The 20790-nt window shown below is 38.5% G+C and overlaps 1 protein-coding gene across 3 annotated transcripts in view; it reads right to left on the reverse strand.

Annotated features, from left to right (window-relative positions):
- Nucleotides 1-20790, reverse strand: part of wdfy3 (WD repeat and FYVE domain containing 3) — a 407868-nt gene that overhangs the window by 89474 nt on the left and 297604 nt on the right. Inside the window, exons 42-46 of one of the 3 annotated variants that reach the window (XM_041187492.1) lie at nt 17793-18023; nt 14302-14367; nt 13389-13557; nt 10865-11028; nt 2753-2901 (exon numbers count right to left, since the gene is read on the reverse strand). In XM_041187492.1, the coding sequence (XP_041043426.1) occupies nt 2753-2901; nt 10865-11028; nt 13389-13557; nt 14302-14367; nt 17793-18023 (779 nt within the window). The remainder of the gene's footprint in view (nt 1-2752; nt 2902-10864; nt 11029-13388; nt 13558-14301; nt 14368-17792; nt 18024-20790) is intronic. The other 2 variants (XM_041187506.1, XM_041187499.1) reach the window with 2 other exon arrangements.

Raw genomic sequence — 20790 nt, forward strand, 5'->3', positions numbered from 1 at the left:
TATCTTTTTAACTTTTATTTCTGGACTCACTTCTCATTTCTAATCTGTATGTACGTGTGTTGCATTTTAATTTTTTTTTCTCTTGAGTTTTAGTATCTATTAAACTCACCCTTTCTTTAACTCAAGAAAGCCTGGTTAAATTGGCTCCTTTTAAAACATAAATATATTTGGACTGGGAAAAGGTATCCACGAGGGAAGGGATCCTTTTTAAATTAACCTTGTTGTGACCAACCAAGGAGGTTAAATAAAAAAAGGGAGCCAGTTCATCCCTCCTCATCCAGGAGCATAACAATTTGGGGTACCTCATAAATTGGGGGAACCTCGCTGGAGGACTTTTCATAAGACACAAGTGCCATAAAGCTTACAATGCCAGAACAGCCCTGAGATAAGCCCTGAGATAACATGAGAAAACAAATTATTTCACAGCGCTTGTAACTTAAGTTAGGAGCAGTGTTGTTAGAAGATGGACTTCCGCAGTGTGCTCACAGCAAGAATAGACTACGGACAGGGCTGAGCTAAGAAGGGCTAGATCATGCTGAGTTTTGTCAGCAAACATTGCAATACTGGCCCTCAAAACATTTGTCAATGTCTTATCAATTACATTGTTAAGGTTTATTAATGTCAATTACATTCTTAAGGTGAAACAGGGAACACACAAATAGGGGAAAGCTGGAACACTGGGGAGATGTGTGGAGTGTTGACACTGAACAAAGTCAATAAGTTCTCTCAGCAAGGAAAGATTCTGTGTTTTAGTTTTGACTTCACCATCTGGCGTGGATCCAATTACTAACATTGACTGTCAGCATGAAATGTTGATGGTTGACACGTATGTGCATGGATTTTTGGAAATTATAAATGCCATTAAATTCTTCCCTACAGTTACATCCATCATTTATTGATAAGTGTTAGGAAAACAGCATTGAAACTGGACGTTTTTTTAAAAATGAAGAATTGTTTTGCTTTACTTTGTAGAGAAAAAGTAATTTTTTTTAAAGTAACAAAAATTGTTTTGCAACAGTCATATAACCAGAGATCCTATAGGATGACTAAAGGGAGAATGCACATTGAAGCTAGTTACCAACATTGACACTTTAGCACCACCATCTCACTACAGATCAGCATTAGTGCTTTCCTCTTTTACGACAGCATAAAATCATGAAGTGGAATAAATAAGAGATCAGAGAATGTAACTAGGGTTTAGCATGTATAGAACATTAATCTAATACTCTTAAACAAGGATGTCCCCAATCCATAATTTTAGTGAATGTTTTTGAACTTTTACAGAAAGCAGAATAACTTACTGCTAGTAAATAAAGAGTTGTGGTAAAATGGCAGTGGCATAACTTTAGTGAACAGTAGGGTTGTCAAATCTCCATGATTGTCCTGCATTTTCCAGGAATCAAAGAATAATATTCTAGACACTACTACAAAGAACAGATGAAGAAGTCATTAAAGCATTAAAGTTGTATTTTTTTTGTGTTCCTTTGAGCACTTTTATTAATTAAAAATATTGGAGCTGGGGAAAGCTTCATGACTGTGCTGGGCAGTTAGCGGTCATATGGTAAAACCTCCAGAAATATACACAACCAGAGCGGACAATCCTAGTGAATGGCCAACATGAAACCTATAACACCTTTTTTGGTCGTTAGTGCCATCTCTATGTTTATGACATTGACTGTGACACCTTATAAGATGGTTATGTTTTAAACCATCTCTTTTAATTCAAGGTTAAATGGAGCATGTGACTTCCTACTAGTTCTGCCCAGTGATAAGATGATGTGAACTGGTTGCAATAAGGACAGGGGGCCCAGGTAAAGCCTTATTGAAACTCAAGTGATAGATTTAATACCTGAACATAAAGGGAAAGGCGCTGTTCTTGCTATTGCAGACTTATAGACTCTCAGGTAGTCTCACTCAGAAACTATGAACAGAGAGAGAGCGAGAGAGCACAAAAGAGAGAATCCCAGAGGGAGGAACAGGGAAACAGCAGTTGTTGCAGTCTTCAGGGGAAAACGCTATTCTGCATTAGCTACCAGGCAGTTAAGAGCACGTTCTCTGGTCAAAGAGACAGAACCCATAGAAATTTATAGACATTGGAAGATTCACCCTAGCTTGGCTGGGAGAAGCCATCACTGGAGTGGGCCTTGATGCTGGAAGTCAGTTCAGGGATTCTCAGAAGACAGTGGGAAATGACGTTCACAGGCACTGGACATTATGACCATGAAATGGGGAGAGGCAAGACCTGGAAACTGGGAGTAACTTTGGACTGCGTCCTGTAAAGGCTAAAATTCTGCAGAGAGTACAGTGTGATGTATAAACGTGAAGTTGTCATGTTAAGAAACTAAGAAGGAATACCTATTCTGTAATTTAGAGTATTGGTTGCCTAAGTAATATTCAATCATGTTTGATTTTAGTTTGTTTATTACAGTAAAAATCTTAAAACTTGAAATCTTGTGTGATTCTTTTAAGTTGGTCATTGGTAACTCAAACCTCTTTTTATAAGTTATCAGACTCTATGGGGATCGTGACAATAAATTCAAGTAGTTTAAGATAACAAGTCAGTTTTACAAATCATAGATAAAAGGCGCTGTAATGCTAGCTACTTACTCAGATAAATAAATGAAAATGAATGTAGGCAGTGTCCTTTTAATAGGCGTATACACAATTGGAAAATGGAGTAATAAATATACAAATTAGAGATTACAGTAAACAGTTAGTCAATACGGCAGCCAAATAAAAGAAATATACTCACTTCAGAGGTAGTGTCTCAATGTCACGGATCTCCCTAGTGGCAGTCATTGTGAAGCCATCAATCACATAGAAATGCTCTTTGCCAAACAAGAGGAGTCCTTCACTGGTATCCAGCCCCTGTACTCGAGCACATCTGTACATGTGCTGAATCTATAACAGATCAGATACACATTAGTGTTCTTAATTATCTGACAGCAAAAAGTCATTTCATAAATTTGCCATTAAACAAGCACCAGTCACCATTGTGCATCATTATTACATTAAAGCTTTTAAAATTGATATTTAACCAAATTCAATATTTTCCTTTTTCTACAAATGCTGCCTGCATGATTCCAGCATTTTCTCTTTTTATTTCAGATATCCAGCACCAGCAGTGATTTGCCTTTTGCAATAAAATATTCCAGAAATAAAATGGAAAAGTTAATGCTCTCGGGGAATATAGATACTTACACAGCTAAAATTTCAATTAATGGAATTTATAAATTATTTGATGAATCATCATTATGGGTGCTGGCACATTTGAGTAACGAACAACGCTGTGACTTTTAGCTGGAATTACAAGAAGTGCTCCAGATCACAATCCTGATGAACGCTTTTAACGCTGCCTGATTAATCTACCCATCCTGGTAATTCACTTATCCCATTGTAGAAGTGACTATGTTCATAAAATAAATTGTAAGCTCCCTGTGCCTGCTGAGAATGTAATCTGGGAAATGGCGGACACAGAAGACCAAGATTTTCCATCCATTTGTAGTTTTTAAAAAAAAATTTCTTGATATATACTTTTAGTGAGTAAGGCTTTACACTTGGAGCTCAAATTGGCAAATTTGATTACTTATGAGGTCATGAGGTTAAAGCGAAATTTGCTAAAAGTTGTAAATACATTAAGAGGAGATATCTTTCCCAGTCACTCAGCTATCCCTTATTACCCTGTTTTCTGTTTTACAACTACTAATTAGGGGTAGCTTGAAAGATTATTTTCTATTCCTATCCTTTATATTTGCTTGCTACATTTCAAAGTCCATTCATACATAGATAAATTCTACATTCAACTGTCTTTGATGTCATATCTTTACTTTTGACCTCCAATGTTGTTTTTCCATTCTCTCTGTGTTGGTCAGTTCTATAAAAAGGGCTCTCATTAGACATTAATAGTCATAACAAGAAGTCACCAAATATACTTCTCTTTGAGATGTTAGCTAATTTGTATACTTTCAGCATTTTTTTTAGCTTTGCATTTGCAGCATTTTCTATTGTCCTTAATTTGTGCAAAACTTCCTTTAAAATTATGACATTCCACTGCAGTATTTGACAAATGAGTACAACTGCACACAATCTACAGACCCTTTACAAATAAACTGCAAATAAAACAAAGCACTTAAAAAAGAAAAGCAAAATACTGGAGAATATATTGGAGAAAGAGAGGAATAAAATAAAATCAATTTGAGTGTGATTAAAGATCAGGGTTATTCATATTGGTACACCTAGAGCAAAATATGTTTACTTTGGCCTGCTGATCCACTTTCCACTAAAACAATTTTGACATTAACAACGCTATATATGAAGACAGAAAGTAGTTAATTTAATTTTTCAAATGAATTTTAGAACTTCATGAAATGCAGTATTTCTTAAGAATCTTGATAGTGAAAATCCTGGTAATAGGACTGCTCATGCTTTTGAAAAATTCTTACTTCCTGTCACATTTCTGTTTACGTACTTTAAGCTGTTTCTTGTGATAAGAAATAGAAGGTTAAAAAGTTAGCGATAGCAGATCATCTGACATGCGTTTCCTTGACGAAGAAGGTGGTGAGAAATAAACACCCTGATTTTGTTTTGTAAAGTGTGCGGAGTGTTCAGTAACAGTTTCATGGTTCTCAAGGAGCCAAGAAATCACTTAAACTTTGATCCTGAGCTGATGATATCCTGATGATGAGCCTGTTCTTTCTCCAATCTCACCATCCACTGTACCTGTTTTTTTGGGGTGAGGGGTGCGGGGGTGGGGAGGGCAAAGAACAGCTAATCTTGCCAACTTCCTTCTTGTCCCACTCACCTGCCAACTCCCTCTGTGGACTTTGCCAGAGGGTCAATAATCACGGCCTCTTGCATTTCCCTCCAAAATGTTTGTTCACTTGTGGATGAGGTCTTTTCTATCCATGGCCTTATTGTGAAAGATTGTGACATCATGGCCTTGGCGGAAACTTGGCCCACAGGTGATTATACTATGCCCCTTACTAGTCGTTCCATCAGGCTAGATCTTCCACTGTCTGCCTTGTCCAAATGTGGCCCTCATCACCTAAACTCCGCTTGATCTGTCACTTTACTCCTCTGTACCTTCTCTATTAGCCACCCTTCTTGCTCTATCATCCACCTAAGTCATGTGCTGTTTCTCACCAAGATATCCTCACTACTTTCTTCCTACAGCATCAAACAACTTTCTGTTGTGATTTAAACCTCCATCTCAACTTATTTTGCTCCTTTTCCTCTGAGCTCACTGTCCTCCTGACCTCCCTTAACCTCTTCCTCTGTTTTAAACACTGGCACACATATTGATGACTAATCCTTCAACTATCTTACATGTCCTCTCTATTCCCATTGTCTCAATCACAGACACAGGCAAGGGCATCTCTGATCGCTTCCTTGTATCCCTCACTACTCCTCCCTTCCAACTGTACATTTCTTCCATGTCTGACTTTCAAACTTCCATCTGTATAGCCCTGGCACCCTCCCACCTTCAATCCCTTAAATAATGATGCATAAATAGCTTGGCCATTCATTGCCAGATCTGGCTTAACTAAGTCAAGCACAATTGGATCTTGCGTCCTCCACCAAAACTGCTTACTACTCCAGAGTCATCCTGGAATGCAGAGAAAACTCCCCCACTTCCTTTAACATCCTCCCCAATCACCTCCAAAGATAATTGCTAGAAGTTCATGGACTACTTTGTTAATAAAATTAAAACTATTCATTCAGCTGCCTTGGCCTAGGTCAAGGGGAAGGATGCAGCAGCTCTACGGGCCCTAGTCTTTAATTTTTATTCTTATTTAGTTTAGCTTCTTTATTTTTATTATTCCTTCATGGGATGTGGATGTTGCTGGCTAGGCCAGCATGTATTGCCCATCCCCAATTGCAGAGGATATTTAAAAGTCAACCATATTGTTGTGGCTCTGGCAAGGCCAGAACAACAGATTTCCTTCCCTAAAGGACATTAGTGAACCAGATGGGTTTTTACGACAATCTGCAATGGTTTCAAGGTTAACATCAGACTTTTAATTCCAGTTTTTATGGAATTCAAATGGTGGGATTCAAACCCGGGTCCCCAGAGCATTACCCTGGGTCTCTGGAATACTAGTCCAGTGATAATACCACTATGCCACTGCCTCCTTTCTATCTCTTCTTATGCCCTCACTGAGCTCAGCTTGTCCATAAAGCCCATCTTCTGCTCTCTTGACCCTTTTACCCATTAAACTGAATACCCAACTTCCCTCTTGGTCTAATGATATTGTAAACAGCTAGGAACACTATGAGCAGTAGTAGGCCATCCAGCTTTCAACTTTGCTCTGCTGTTTAATTGGATCATATGTCATCTGCACCTCAAATTAATTTTCCCACCTTTGCTTCATTTCCCTTGATATCCTTGCCAAACAGAAGTCTATCCATAAAAGCGGATGCTGGAAATTTGAAACAAAAACAGAAAATGCTGTAAAAACTCAGATCTGACAGCATCCGTGGAGAGAGAAACAGAGTTGATGTTTTGTGTCCATATGACTCTTCTTCAGAGCTACAGAGAAGTAGAAATGTGATTAAATTTATACTGTTTAAGTGGAGGTGGAGCAGGTGAAGCTGGATAGAAGGCCAGTGATAGGTGGGAGCAAAGGAGAGATTGACAAAGTTGTCATGAACAAAAGGACAAAGGGAATGTTAATGGTAGTGGTAAGGGCTAAAAAAGATGCTGGCATTAAGGTAAGAAAGCAAGGGCCATTTGTTACTTGTTCATGTTGTTCATCTCAGCGTGCTTACCCTTGCCCTGCTATTATCACATTCTGCTTTCTTACCTTAATGTCACTATCAAGACCTTTTTTTAAGCCCGTACCACTATCAGTGACACTTCCTTTGTTCTTTTGTTCATGAAGTCTATCCAGCTCTGTCCTGGAATCTCCTATTCTTATCATATCCGCCACCTTTTTGTAGAAGGGCTCAGATTTTTACTACACTGTGAATAAGTGCGTCCTGATTTTGCGCCCAAATAGCCTACCTCAAATGTTAAGATTATGTTTCCTTGTTTTTAATTTTCCAACCTGAGGAATAATTTTGCCATATTTACCCAATACTGAACTGAACACCTCGCTCAGATCAGCCCTTAATCTCTTATACTAAAGGGAATAAAAACAAGGCTAATGCTATCTGTGCTCATAATTTAACCCTGTAAGTTTTGGTATCAGTTTCCTCTTCTCAGTCCAGTCCTCCTCCCATTCCCAATCTGCTGGCATCAACTCCTCTACAAAACCAGCCTTGACTCCTCTTTTCTTGCAAATTATAGCCCCATCTCCAAACTCCCTTTTCTCTCCAAAATTCTTTGAAGTGTTATCTCATCCCAAATCTATACCCATCTTTCTTGTAACTCTATGTTTGAACCTCTTCAATCAGGTTTCTGCCCTTGAACAGCACAAAAGCTCACCCTCTTGGCATTTCTTCACAGATGAAATTTTATTTAGAAAGTTCTATTTTTTTTTCTCATCGGTTGCAGGCCGACTGGTGGCTAGTCAGGCCTATCCGTGACCAGCAAATTCAGCACAAAAGCAGCCCTAATCAAAATCACAAATGAGAGCCTCCATGGCTGTGACCATTTTGCAAGATCCTTCCTAACCCTTCTCAACATGTCTGTGTTCTTTTATCACACCAAAAAATATCCTGCAATGGTTTCTCTCCCTATGCCATTATTTCTGGTGTCCAAAGTGATTCTCTCTTTAGACCTCTCCTATTTCTCACTGATATTCCGCCCTAGGCAAACATCAGTGAAAATGTAACATCAGTTTCAACATGTATGCTGATGGCAGCCAGCTGTACCCCGACCCCTCCACTGTGTCTGTGTTGTCAGACAAGACCTGCATGAGCTGCAATTTTCTCCAATTAAACTTTAGGAAGACCAAAGCCATTATTTTTGGCCCCTTCCACAAACTCTATTCCCTAGCCACCGATTCCATCGTCTCCATGCCAGTGTCTCAGCTTGAAAAATACTATTTGAAACTTCAGTGTGCTATTTGACTCTGAATATAGCTTCAGACCCTATAATCTGTCAAACAAAAATGCAGGCTGCTTGCACCTCCATAACATTCCCTGTCTTCATCCCCATCTCAATCCATCTGCTGTTGAAACCTTATCCATGGTATACCAATGGTCTCCTGATACATGAGCTCCTACAAAATCCTGCTGCCAGTGTGCCAATTGCAACAAGTACTGTTCATCCATCACTCTGTGTTCACTGACCTAACAGTCCCCTGGTCGATCAATGCCTCAAGTTTAAAGTGATCTTTTATGTTCAAATTACTCAAGCCCTTGCTCTTCCCTATTGCTGTAACCTCCGCCAGCCCTGCAGCCCTCCAAGAACCCTGCGGTTCTCGAACACAAGGGTCTTATGCATCCCCTGTTCCCTTCAGCACACCACTGGTGGTTAAGCTGGCATTCCCTTACCGTAACTCTCTGCCACTCCATCTCTATTCTACTTTAAGACGGTGCTTAAAACCCGACTTCTCTAATCAAGTATTTGGTCATCTTTCCTAATATCTCTTTTTTTTGGCTTGGCGTCAATTTTTGTCTGTTTCTGCTCCTGGATTGAGAGTTTTTCCTACATTAAAGGTGGTGTATAAATGCAAGTTGTTGTTGCTGTTTTAAGAATTCCAAGGCTGCATTTATTGTCAGTAATGTTTTAATATAAATTTTAGATCAGGACTGGGCTATCTTCATTCATTCCATCAAAATTGTGCCGTTCATGCTTTCTCCAGTCTTGCCTCTTGCACATAAAGGATGATTGTCTCTATCAATTTAGAACTTTTTCCAACAGGAAACTGCATATCAAAAGATAGGTGAAGAGAAAGAAATAAAAATAATAACCAGATCTGACTTGTTAAAAACAAAAGTGTTTTTTTTTTAAAACTCTTGTAATTTTGAAGAAATTACATGTTATAGTCAACATTTAAAACACTGACTATAGCCTGTATAACAATTGAGCATCACTTTCGGTCCCCTATAAAGGAAACATGGAAGAATCTGAATATGTCATTACATCATTACTATTTTCACAAATGCCATACGCTTTTGGCTGCATATTGGTGTGAACACTCCTGAGTGTTCTAAAGTAAAGTAGGAGATGGTCTCACACAGCTCTAGGCAAGGCTGGAGTGAAGCTCTAGGACATGCAAATGTAGTCAATTGGAACATTAGACTTGTTTAGCAATGTATTTTTGATTCACGTTATCCCACCAATTCATTCTCAATCTTAAAAATTAATTGACCAAGGTTTACTGCAAAACACATCCATCTAAGGGCACATTTCCAGAACCTTCTGGTTAGAGTGGCCAGAGTGCAATGTGTAGTGGGCCACTGCTAACAGTGCAACTTAGGTTTGCTAGCTGCAGATTGGTATCTGTAGTATTGCTGCATCCCTAAGCATCACACAGGAGCAAATTCAACAACACTGAACAATATTTTCAAGTTGAGAGCTTTAGTAGCCACTGTGGTATTATACTGTTATGGAGTCAGAAAAGATTGGGAAGTCAAGAAACCCAGAGAATACAATATTAAAAGTGAAGCTGGGGAAGGCTGAGCAGGCAATGTTGGGGAGGGTCAAGAAAGGATGCCGCTTTGTGTGAAGAAACATAATCGATATATCAACGTCTGCTCAGAAAAGCCAATAATCTTCCCTAGATGAACTGATGATGCTTATTCTTAATGCATTAAATCCAGCCAAAACTGATTCCATTATGCTGACTGTGCATACAAAGTGCATTTGTTATAAGTAGATCACAGAGTATTTATAGTTTTTTCCTTTGTTCATGGGATGTGAGCAACCCCAATAAAGCTAACATTTATTGCCCATTCCTAACTTTCCTTGAAAAGTGGGGAACTGTCTTCTTGAGCTGATGCAGTCCAGGTGGTGCAGGAACCGTTAGGGCGTGAGCACCAAGATTTTGACTCCGTGACAATGAAGAATCGATGATAAATTTCCAATCAGGATTGTGTGTGCCTTGGAAGGGAGCTTGCAGGTGGTGATGTTCTATGCGTTTGCTGCCCTTATTCTTCTAGATGGTAGAAGATGTGAGTTTGGAAGGTGCTGCATGGTACATACTGTATGCTGCGCCGGTGGTGCAGGGAATGAATGTTTAAGCTGGTGGATAGGATGTCAATTAAGCAGGCTACTTTATCCTGGATGGTATTGAGCTTCTTGAGTGTTGTTGGAGCTGCACTCATCCAGGCAAACCTGAGTATTCCATCACACACCTGGCTTGCGACTTGTAGGTGGTGGTAGGCTTTGGGGAATACTTGCTTGTATAAAACAGGGTATTGTTTTTTAAAAAAATGTTTTCCATACTGTCACTGCTGATTTGATTACAATTCTAGCCTAAAGTCAGAGGAGGTTATTTTCACTGAAGTCAATCGAAAAGAAAACCTTGTGGAGTGTGTAACAGCCAGCTGATCCACTACTACAAGCTTTACAACCAAAAGTGAAAATTGCTCCTTTGAACTGCTATAAAATATTTCTCTCCTGTCTTGTGACGCCAGAAAAAAATGTAATTTCTTCCTCAGGGCCTCAGTAATAACACAGCTGCCATTTGAAGTCTTTCGTTTCACTAATCATTAGATATTAATGATATCTATTCTAACAGTGGTACACATTACTTTCTAGGTATTAGGGTCACGGGACTGCAGTTACATTGATCTGGACAAGAAAGGGCTGAAATTCTAATTTTTGATCGTACTTAACTTTTCTATTTACTGAGTTACTTGGTGCTTTACTCAGAGCTCCCAGAATCTTGAGTCATCTTTCAAAAAACTTTTTATTTTAACACAAGAATTTAACCATCTTAGTTTATGAGACAAATGGATCAAGGCACTGTACCTTTTCCCCCTCCTCTAGTAATCGTAAGAGAGTTTGGTTGTCTGTCTTCTCTTCTTCATCCATTGAACTTCCCTCAGAGATCTGGTCAAGGAAAGGTTCTGTGTTGTCTTCATCACCACCATCAGGGGCAGAACGTGAACGCTTCAGTGGAGGTTTTACAATTCCTAAACAATTACATTTTATATTAATCTATAAGTTTAATGAAAATACACTTGATCTGAACAGGTAACCTCTGAAAAGAATGTCCAAACCCAATTTTACTTTTAAATAAATCCTATTTTGTAAACATAATTAGAACATTGCTGTAAAAATATTTATTGCTGCAGTGCAGGCTACGTGAACACCCTCATTCATATATTTGGTTAATAATTTAACAGCTATCCTTTCTGTAATTTTTGTATTCTTCCATAGAATGTCCCTGGGTCACTTTTCACAATTGTAGGTAAGTCTTTGTTAATCATCCAGGCTACTATCAGCTTCATAAATCTACTTTAACAGCTATAGAAGTGTATTAAACTACAGGGGCTTCATGGGTGTCTTCCTGACAGGTCAGTAGGTGATGCAGTTTCACGATATAAACACATTTGGGTAGACTTTTGCCTTTAGCTTAAGAGCTACTGATAAGAATTGCCTGATTAAATTTATCCTGGATGCATAGAGCATTAGAACCTAGTTTTAAAGGGTTAAAGCAATGGCAAGTTTCATACACTTAGCTTTTATTCCCTTAAGTTTAGAAGGTTGAGGGTTCAGATTGAAGGACCTAAATAAAGCCCTTAAAATGATGAGGTGATTCAATAGAGCTGATAAAGTGAAAACATTTCTCTGACAGGGAAATCCAGAAGGGGCAATAATTTTAAAATTAGAGCTAGGCCATTTAAGGATGCATCTTTTCACAATGTTATTTAACATCTAGAGCTTTCCTCCCAACGCAGCAAAAGACTGGAGATGCCAGGCCTCCTGATATTTTCAAAGCTGAGATCAATACATTTGAATAGGCAAGGATATCAAGGAATATGAAGCAAAGGTGAGTAAATGGAGTTGAAGTATGTTATGACCACAGCCAGTGCTAATTGCTGCGCAAACCAAATCCCAAAGGGAAACCTGGCTTACAGGCCACAACCGTTTTTTTGTATGCTAATAACAGGATGATGATGTACCAATCTCAGGTATAAGAGGTCCAGTAACACTTTTGGGTTTTTAAAAATATAAAGTTAAAGTTTCATTAACAAGAAAACTTAAACACACAAAAGCACAGTTACACAATTAAGGTTAGTCTTACAAAACATTCCCCCAAAAGACTCTACTTGGTCAAACCCACAAGTGAACACTAAGGAGGCAAAACTCCTTATAGTTATTTAAATATGAAATCCAGTCATATCACACAAGGCAGACTGTTGTACCTTCAATAAAGGTGCACCACAAGACCTGTACCCTCCTCCACTTTGCTATGGAATTCACTTCAGAATAAAACCGCTTGCTGCAACCCAAGGCTTCTCAACAGCTCAAACAGCTACAGCCATCTCCAGCTTAACGGCTCAAGAGCTATCCAGCTCAATAGCTAAAAGTCAGCTACCCACAGTAACTCTAATATACCATCTTCCCTTTCATCTCAAGTCCCATTGTTATCATACCCCTTTGAAACTCAAACCCTTCCAAATATAAGATCTTTCATGTTTCCATCTTGTCTTTGCTTTTGGGTCAATGAAAATATAATACCCCCGCTACTATTTACCTATGGAATTCTGCAAGATGCATTTTCCTTGTTACCTCCGATTCTCCTTTGAAATTCAAACAACCTCTCAACTTATCTAAAAATGCAAATGTTAGATCTAACCTATTTACTTGTACCTCAAACTTAACACCTTTAATCTTTTCATGTTTCCAAACCCCAGACAGCCTGATTCTTATCAACCTCTTTCCAACTTAATTAAATCACACACACACACAGACACCCAGCTTTCTTTACAGAACAACATGACATTCCCCCAAAATATTTTTAATAAAATCTATTCTCACAAACACAGATCAGCCATGATTTAACTGAATGGCACAATAGGCTCAAGGATATGAATGACCTACTCCTGTCCTCATGTTTTAGTAAATTCCAAATTAGTCATACCTTCTGACAATTGATTGCAAATTTTAAATATATAATTAACAAAATTAAATACTGAAGATCACTTTCTATTGAGTTACAAATTATTTCCATTCTGGCAAATGGAATGTTTGCATTTATCAATGCACTGTGTCATTGGACTAGCTTAAGACGCTTCACAGAATTGCCTTTGTAGTGTGGTAACTGTAATTACAGAGACATGTCCTAGCCCAATTTGAGATGGTGGAGTATGTCACGAAAAAACACACATTCATCATTTGGTTATATTACAAACAATACATAACTTTGTGAAATTACAGCAATGTTATTTTTTACGTTATGAAAAGGCTGGAACATAGTCCCAGTCCTGCTGCTAAGGAAGCTACATACATATCTATAGGTTGCAGATAATATAGTGCATTAATTAACCTTTGACTCTTGCAATTGTATCTTCTCCATGCTCAGGTTCATGCTGGGTGGTTTCACCCTCCGAGCTCTCTTCAATTGTATCTGGATACATGGTAGGATTTCCAGCAGACAGTCGCATGTAGTATTCTTTACTGTCATAGCTTATAGCTCTACGGTAGCGAGCAGGTTTCTATAAAATCAAAATACATAATGTTTCTATGTACTAGATCTGATTTTTTTTAAACAAAAAGTCCTGAGCCCAGCTAATGAGATATCACAACATATCAAATGACAGACATAAAACGTGTTTGCAGTAGTCAGCCATAGGCTTATGATGTGTGAGGAAGACAATCAACTGCCAAACACATGAATATTCACAAGTGCTTTATGCTGAATATTATTTTGGTAACATGCTTGAGTAAATTTTGTGCCTTTGTGTGAAACAATAATAAAAACTGAAGTTAAGAGATATAATATAAAAACTGCTTAAAAATTGTGTAGAAGTTAGAAAAATGTTGTTATATTTTATCTTTTTGGAGAGGGGTAGGGGAGAAAGAGAGAGGAAGAAAAAAAGGGCTGACTCAACTCAGACGTTACATATTTCTGCTGACACTTGGTTTGAAACAATGCAGCTTAAATCACGAGGCCACAAAAATAGCAATAGTGTTATTTAAAGTGCTAGGGTGAGACTCCAGCCCAAGAATGCCTGTTAGTGTGCAGTATAAAACAGTCTACAAAGATCTTTTTTGGTGACAAGTGCAAAGAAATAACAAATCCTGTCGTGAAGAGTGAATCATCATCTTATAGCTCAAAAAGATGCATCAGGAGAAGCCAATCAGAAAGCTATGTCACAATGCCCATCATGCAGGTTCATTCACTTTCATTTCTTAATGGGCATAGCAACCATTGCTCTTGATATTTTTTTCTCGATTACCTTCTCAGAAACCATACTGTCATCATCAAACCAAGGCACCTCAGGCAGTTTACTAGCGGTGACCGACTAAAACAAGGTATTGAAAATAATATGGGAAATACTCATCAGAATTTCAGCACAATTAAGTAACTATATTAAGTACAGATATACACAGTTAATATTACAAGTAGATGGCAGTGCAGTTTAGAAATTACTTTTGAAAATTTATTATGTGAACTCAAAAGATGAGCAGGTTTCATATGCAGCACAGTACCTGAAACATATGTGCCACACATTTACAACTTGTAATAATGGAGTTATTAGATTTCATTGACAATACTGAACTTGCCCAAAGTGAACACTAGAAAATCATAATCAACTTCAAGTGCAAAAGAGCTATATTCTAACATATTGGCCCAGACATTGCGATCCCAATAGTGGTGAACATTGGCACTGCAACTTCCAGGAAGCCGACTTAAGGGCCAGAGGGAGCCCACTTTGGAGCCAGAGGAGGAGCTGCAATTAAAACTAAATGAAATAAGGATTGAAAATGATTAAAAACCACATGAAGATTTTAATGCACAATATGTTATTGGAAATTATTTTAATTTGGACTTGTAGTAGAGTTTGTGTCTGTGGGTGTGCGTGTGTGTGTATGTGCGCGTGTGTGTGTGTAGCTTAATTGGATTAAAGCCGGCTAGTCTGGGTGCTTTGATGTATAGTAGCTTTGAGATGTTAAATAGCAAGGTAAAGGATGTATTTGCATTTTGTTGAATAAACCATTTAAAGACAGGGGGTGAAATCTTGCACCTAGCTAGGAGACACCAAGCAATATGTTTATAGTTTTATTAGTACTATGAAAGAGGTTTTATTGTTAGAAGAGGTGGAGTTCAAAGGGCCTGGTGATACAACGAGAATTTACTTTCAAGGGGAAGGCTAGGTATTCACAGAAAGGAGTTTTGTGTGTGAGTCAGAGGGATGTCACCTGTAAGCCCACAACTGTGCGAAGGAACCAAATTGAAAGGAACCTCATTTTGAACTGGTATGGTAAAATGTGCTTGGCCTGGGGTCTGTTTAAGTCTATGGGTTATTGTTGCCTGGGAGTGATTAATTTGGGATTTTGTTTAAAAGTTATTATCGTAGTAATTTGTAGACATGTAAGCGTTTAAATTTGTTGTTAACTTAATAAATGTTGACCTTATTTTATATAAAAAAAACCTTCTTGAGGCTTGGTGGGTTTTATTCCTGAATTCAGAGCTGCATCTCAAACATACCAATTGAAAATATAGGTTATGACAGTTATTTAAAGTTTCCCTCTGGGATTTTAAATAACTCAGCCTTCACAAACTGCTGTGTCATAACACCAAAGGTATGCAGATGGACCATTACTTCAGAGACTGTCATTGAGACGAAGGCAGACCTCAAGAGGCATGTCTTCAACCCGTGACATCAATGGGGGTGCACTCTGCCAGGAATGCACCACTCCACTAGGCCTCTCCTGTCCTTTCGCTGATGGATCCATCCTGCAGCTGGGAGAGCAAACTGTAAGCAGGTCTGAGTTTAAGATTTTATTGTGGTAGGATTTAGTCTGCCTACTTCACCTGACAATTTTATACCAACACCTTACCTAAAAGAAACCATTTTGTGATTTGAAAACTTGCTACCAAACTATGCAGGGGTTGCTTGTATGTGGAATTCTCTTCTCCAGAAAGCAGTGGAGGCTGGATCATTGAATTTATTCAAGGCTGAGTTAGGTTTTTGATAAACAAGGGAATCAAGGGTTATGAGGGCAGACAGCAAAGTGAAGTTGAGATCACAATCAGATCAGCTATGATCTCATTGAATGGGGGAGCAGGCTCAAAAGGCTGAAAGGCTTACTCCTGCTTCTAAAGCCTATGTTCTTACGTTCTCGCGAGGGCAGAGGTAGAATTCCTGTCAGCACAAGAATGGTTAGTGCAGCACTGGGCCCAGGGACAGAGACAGAATTCCTGCTGGCATGGACCCTGGATAATTCGGTTTCCTTCTGAGACAGAGGCAAAAGTCCTGTCGGTGAGAAGGGTTGAGGGTGTTTTCCACTTCTGGAGTGGCCATCCATTTGAAGTCAAGGAGTCTGTAGTGTATAAATCATAAGTATACCTTTTTGTTCTTTTGCTACTTTAGTTAATTGATAGGTGTATTATTTTATTTTATCCTTTATTAAATAAACTTAGGTGTTATTTGCTAATTCAGAGTGAGAGTCTTTGTCTGATGGTTATACCTCTGTCAAACTGAAGGGTTTAAAGGGTTAATTTGGGATCCAGTAATTGGGCTGCCTGCAACTAAATTACATCAGTCTAAATTATCAAAGCATCCTCTTTTAAAGCATACAAAATTCCCACTGCTGTTGACAAGAAAGTAGCAACTTAGCTTTACATGCAGTCAGAGGAGTACACGCACTTCGCCGCTGACCGCAAAATCCAGTCCAAAGTGTTTAAGATGCAACAGTAAATAATTGTGCTTACCTTGTTCATGTAAGTAAAATAAATCATTTTTATAAAACTGTTACCAAGATCATGAAAGTCTGATTGAATTGGTTAGGCAGCTAAACTAATGATCAGAATCAATTCTGATTCTGGCTCCATGTATTAAATTATAATGTGATCTACAAATTCAGAGAACTAGAAAAGAACTTCCATCACAAGGTACAATAAAAAAAGGGAAACAAGATTAGAGCCAGTCCTTCCTTGTACAAATAACACAGACCTCCTCACTATTGCCGTAACCATATAACCAGGTCCTAGAGCCAAAGAGCAGATGTAAACATTATTTGTATATGCATGTATTGCTTCTGGCCACAGCTATGGTAAAGTAAAACATACAACCTTAAAAATCAGCTGTGATCTAAAAAAAAATTGATAGTTAAACATCATTAACTGCGATATAGCCTTGTGAAATGAGAAAAAGAGTGTCAGTTGCAGAGCACCGTAATTTGAATTCCAAGTAATAATTAAAATTTGATTTATAACATGTTTAGGGAACTAGAATTCTTACGGACATACACAAGAATGTTAAATACTGTGCATTTTAATTATCTTGGCATAATGCCTTATGTAAAGATGCATACTTGAAGATATTAACCTATACAAGGTCTTCATTACCCCATTCATGAAAATTATTTTTGGAAAAGTGTCCTAAGATTTGTAGTTGACATTGCTCTTGAATAGGGCAGACTTTCGCTATCATACTAAGAGACTGGTTTTGTGTTTGACACTAATTTAGCAAATTAATCTCAGAAGAATAAAACACTATAGTCTTGAGTTTTTCACAATGTTTCTCAAATCTTGATATTTAAAAATAAACAAAAAATGTAAATTGATGCTCAAATGTCACTGGCAAAGAAATGCTAAATTCCATTAATGAGAAAATATTCTTTCAATGATAAACAGCTATGGTTTACAGGACAATTTTTAATAATTTATGAAGCCATGCAAAAAATATTTGTTCCATTTCAGCACCAGCTTCTCAAGACTCACCAGCAGACTGGTAGAGTCCTGCTCATTTTCTGGCACATATGGGTAATGTATATAAAACATGTCATTCCGCACCATCTTCTTTCTCATTCGGCAGGGTCCCTCTGGCATTTCTAACATCCATTTATCGAGATGTGATCCAATTGGAGGCCCCCATAAGCCCCTCTCTCGCAATAGCTCATACTCTATCTGAGCCCATTCTTCAGTTACGTACTTCAGGGCATTTTGCTGACGCTACAAATGAGGAAATTAATTGTTAACTGCAGTGAAGAGGGGAGAGTAAACTATAAACGGTATATTGTCATACATATACATATATTTTAACATATTGATAGTTACTATATACATCAACACAAAGTAGTAATATAAAATTTCAGCTCAATAATAATTATTTTTCAAAATGTCCTGCCCATGATAATCTAAGCTTGACAGCATAATTCTTTAAATTCCATTCAAAAGAAAATCATGAGATCTGCAATTTAAAGAATTGATCATAAACAACTTCAATTAACTCAGTCAAAGGGAAAATTAAAAGCTACATGCCTAATACAGCTGCTAAGACCTAATTGTTATAGGTAGTAAATCAAATGTTTCAGTTACAGATCATTAGTATACAATAATGATTTTTAATCACGTCACTGCTGGTGTTTTCATTGTATAATAAGCTGCTAACTCACAATGACATAGGGTACTTCTGATGGGCAAGTTTTCTAGGAGAAAAATTGTACTTCCTTTTCTTGCTGATTTTCTCCTCACCTTTCTTCTTAAAAATGTTATTTGAAGATTATGATATGATTTCACAGTTGTTTATTATCCTTTGGCATCATTCTCAAATAACATTGTCTGAGTGTCAATCTTGATAGGGAGTGGTGGTAGATAATCCAAATGGGGGGAGTGCATCATCATTGAGTTCAATCCTTCCTCCTAGCATCATCATTCTCCAACAAGGTCACTAGTTATTGATGAGGAGCCCTGGCAGATTTCTCCCTTCTTACCCAGGGGTACTGCTGTCAATTTTAATGCTCCTTCTGCTGCTGCATGCAGCTAAGCTAGCTAACTCAGCCCAGAACTATATCCTCTTTATTGAAAAGAGAAATTTAAAGGGTGAGGCCAGAAATATTAAAGGAAAGTATTTACATCAGCTGTCAGTTACTGATATTACAGCAGTCTTTTCTCTCTTCTACCCTCTTTCCAATGTAACCCTAACCCTTGCTCCCCCACACATAAATCTCTGCTAAATGTACATTCAATAAGGATCTGACCCACACAAAAATCCGTTTAATACGATCTAGAGTTAAGTACACTGTTACCATGCTCTCCCTGACCAAAACATGAGCATTACAGCAGGTAATAACATATGTAGGAAACTAAAATGAAAATGCAACAGGCACAATTTGATATAAAACAGACTTCCTTATAATTGACAATGTGCCTTCTCTATGTACTTTAGATAAAAATTTATATTTTTTAAGAATTCAACAGAGCATTAGTGTATAACTGAAGTCCCTGGCACCAGGCATAATTATTTTTTATTCATTCTCGGGATGTGGGCTTCGCTGGCTGGGCCAGCATTTATTGCCAATCCATATTTGCCCTTGAGAAGGTGGTGGTGAGCTGCCTTTTTGAACTGCTACCAACAGGAGGAGGAGGCTCCACAAATGCCCCCATCCTCAATGTTGGGGATGCCCAGCACATCAGTGGTCGGAATGCTGGCTCTCCTTTTATTCTCCTGAATGTTTCATGAGACAAAACAGTTTAATTCTAACAAATAATTATGCAAAAAGTTTTTTTATTGGTTTCCATATTTAAAAAAATATATCTGTAACCTAAAAGTTATGCTGCACGGTGAAGATATTTTTCACATTTGTGCAACAAATCTATAAATACATTTTAAGGGACTATCCATGATGTGTATGTACCATACTATGCGCTCTCCCATCACTGGGTCACTATGCTGAAGCAGCAAGCAATAGACAAAGCTAAGCGATCTAACCACCAATGGATCAGATCAAAATTTGGCAATCTTGCCATATCCAGTCATGAATGCCAGTAGGCAATCAAACAACCAACAGGAGGAGGCGGCTCCACAAAAACCCCCATCCTCAATGTTGGGAAGCCCAGCACATCAGTGTAAATTACAAGGTTGACGCTCTTGAAACCATCTTCAGCCAGAAGTGCTAAGTGGATGATCCATCTCGGCCTCCTCCTGAGGTCCAGAGCATCACAGATGCCAGTCTTTAGTCAATTCAGTTCACTCCACATGATAAAGAAATGGCTGAAGGCACTGGATATTGCAAGGACGATGGGCCCTGAGAACATTCTGGCAATCGTACTGAAGACTTGTGCTCCAGAACTATTCGCCCCCTGGTCAAGCTGTTCCAGTACATCTACAACACTGCCATCTACCTGACAATATGGAAAACTGCCCAGGTATGCCCAGTCCAGAAAAAGCAGGACAAATCTAAATGGGCCAATTATCACCCCATCAGTCTAATCTTGATCATCAGCAAAGTGATGGAAGGGTCATCAACAGTACTACTCATCAATAACTTGCTCACTGATGCTCAGTTTGGATTCTGCCAGGGCCACTCAGCTCCTGGGCTCATTACAGCCTTGATCAGGCCATGGAAAAAAAAAGAGCTGAATTCAAGAGGCGAGGAGTGTGAGGATGCCCTTGACATCAAGGCAGCATTTGATGGAGTGTGGCATCAAGGAGCCCTAGCAAATCTGAAGTCATGCACAAAGGAAAATGGCTGTGGCTGTTGGAGGTCAATCATCTCAGTTCCTGAGCATTGCTGCATGAGTTCCGCAGGGTCATGTTCTAGGCCCAAGCATCTTCAGCTGCTTTATCAATGACCATCCCTCCATCATAAGGTCAAAAATGGGGATTTCACTGGTGATTACAGCATTCAGTATCATTCATAACTATTCAGATATTGAAGCAGTCCGTGTCCATATGCAGCAAGATCCAGACAACATTCAGGCTTGGGCTGATAAGTGG

Source organism: Carcharodon carcharias, chromosome 1 (assembly GCF_017639515.1).
Source record: "Carcharodon carcharias isolate sCarCar2 chromosome 1, sCarCar2.pri, whole genome shotgun sequence".
Classification (NCBI taxonomy): Eukaryota; Metazoa; Chordata; class Chondrichthyes; order Lamniformes; family Lamnidae; genus Carcharodon; species Carcharodon carcharias.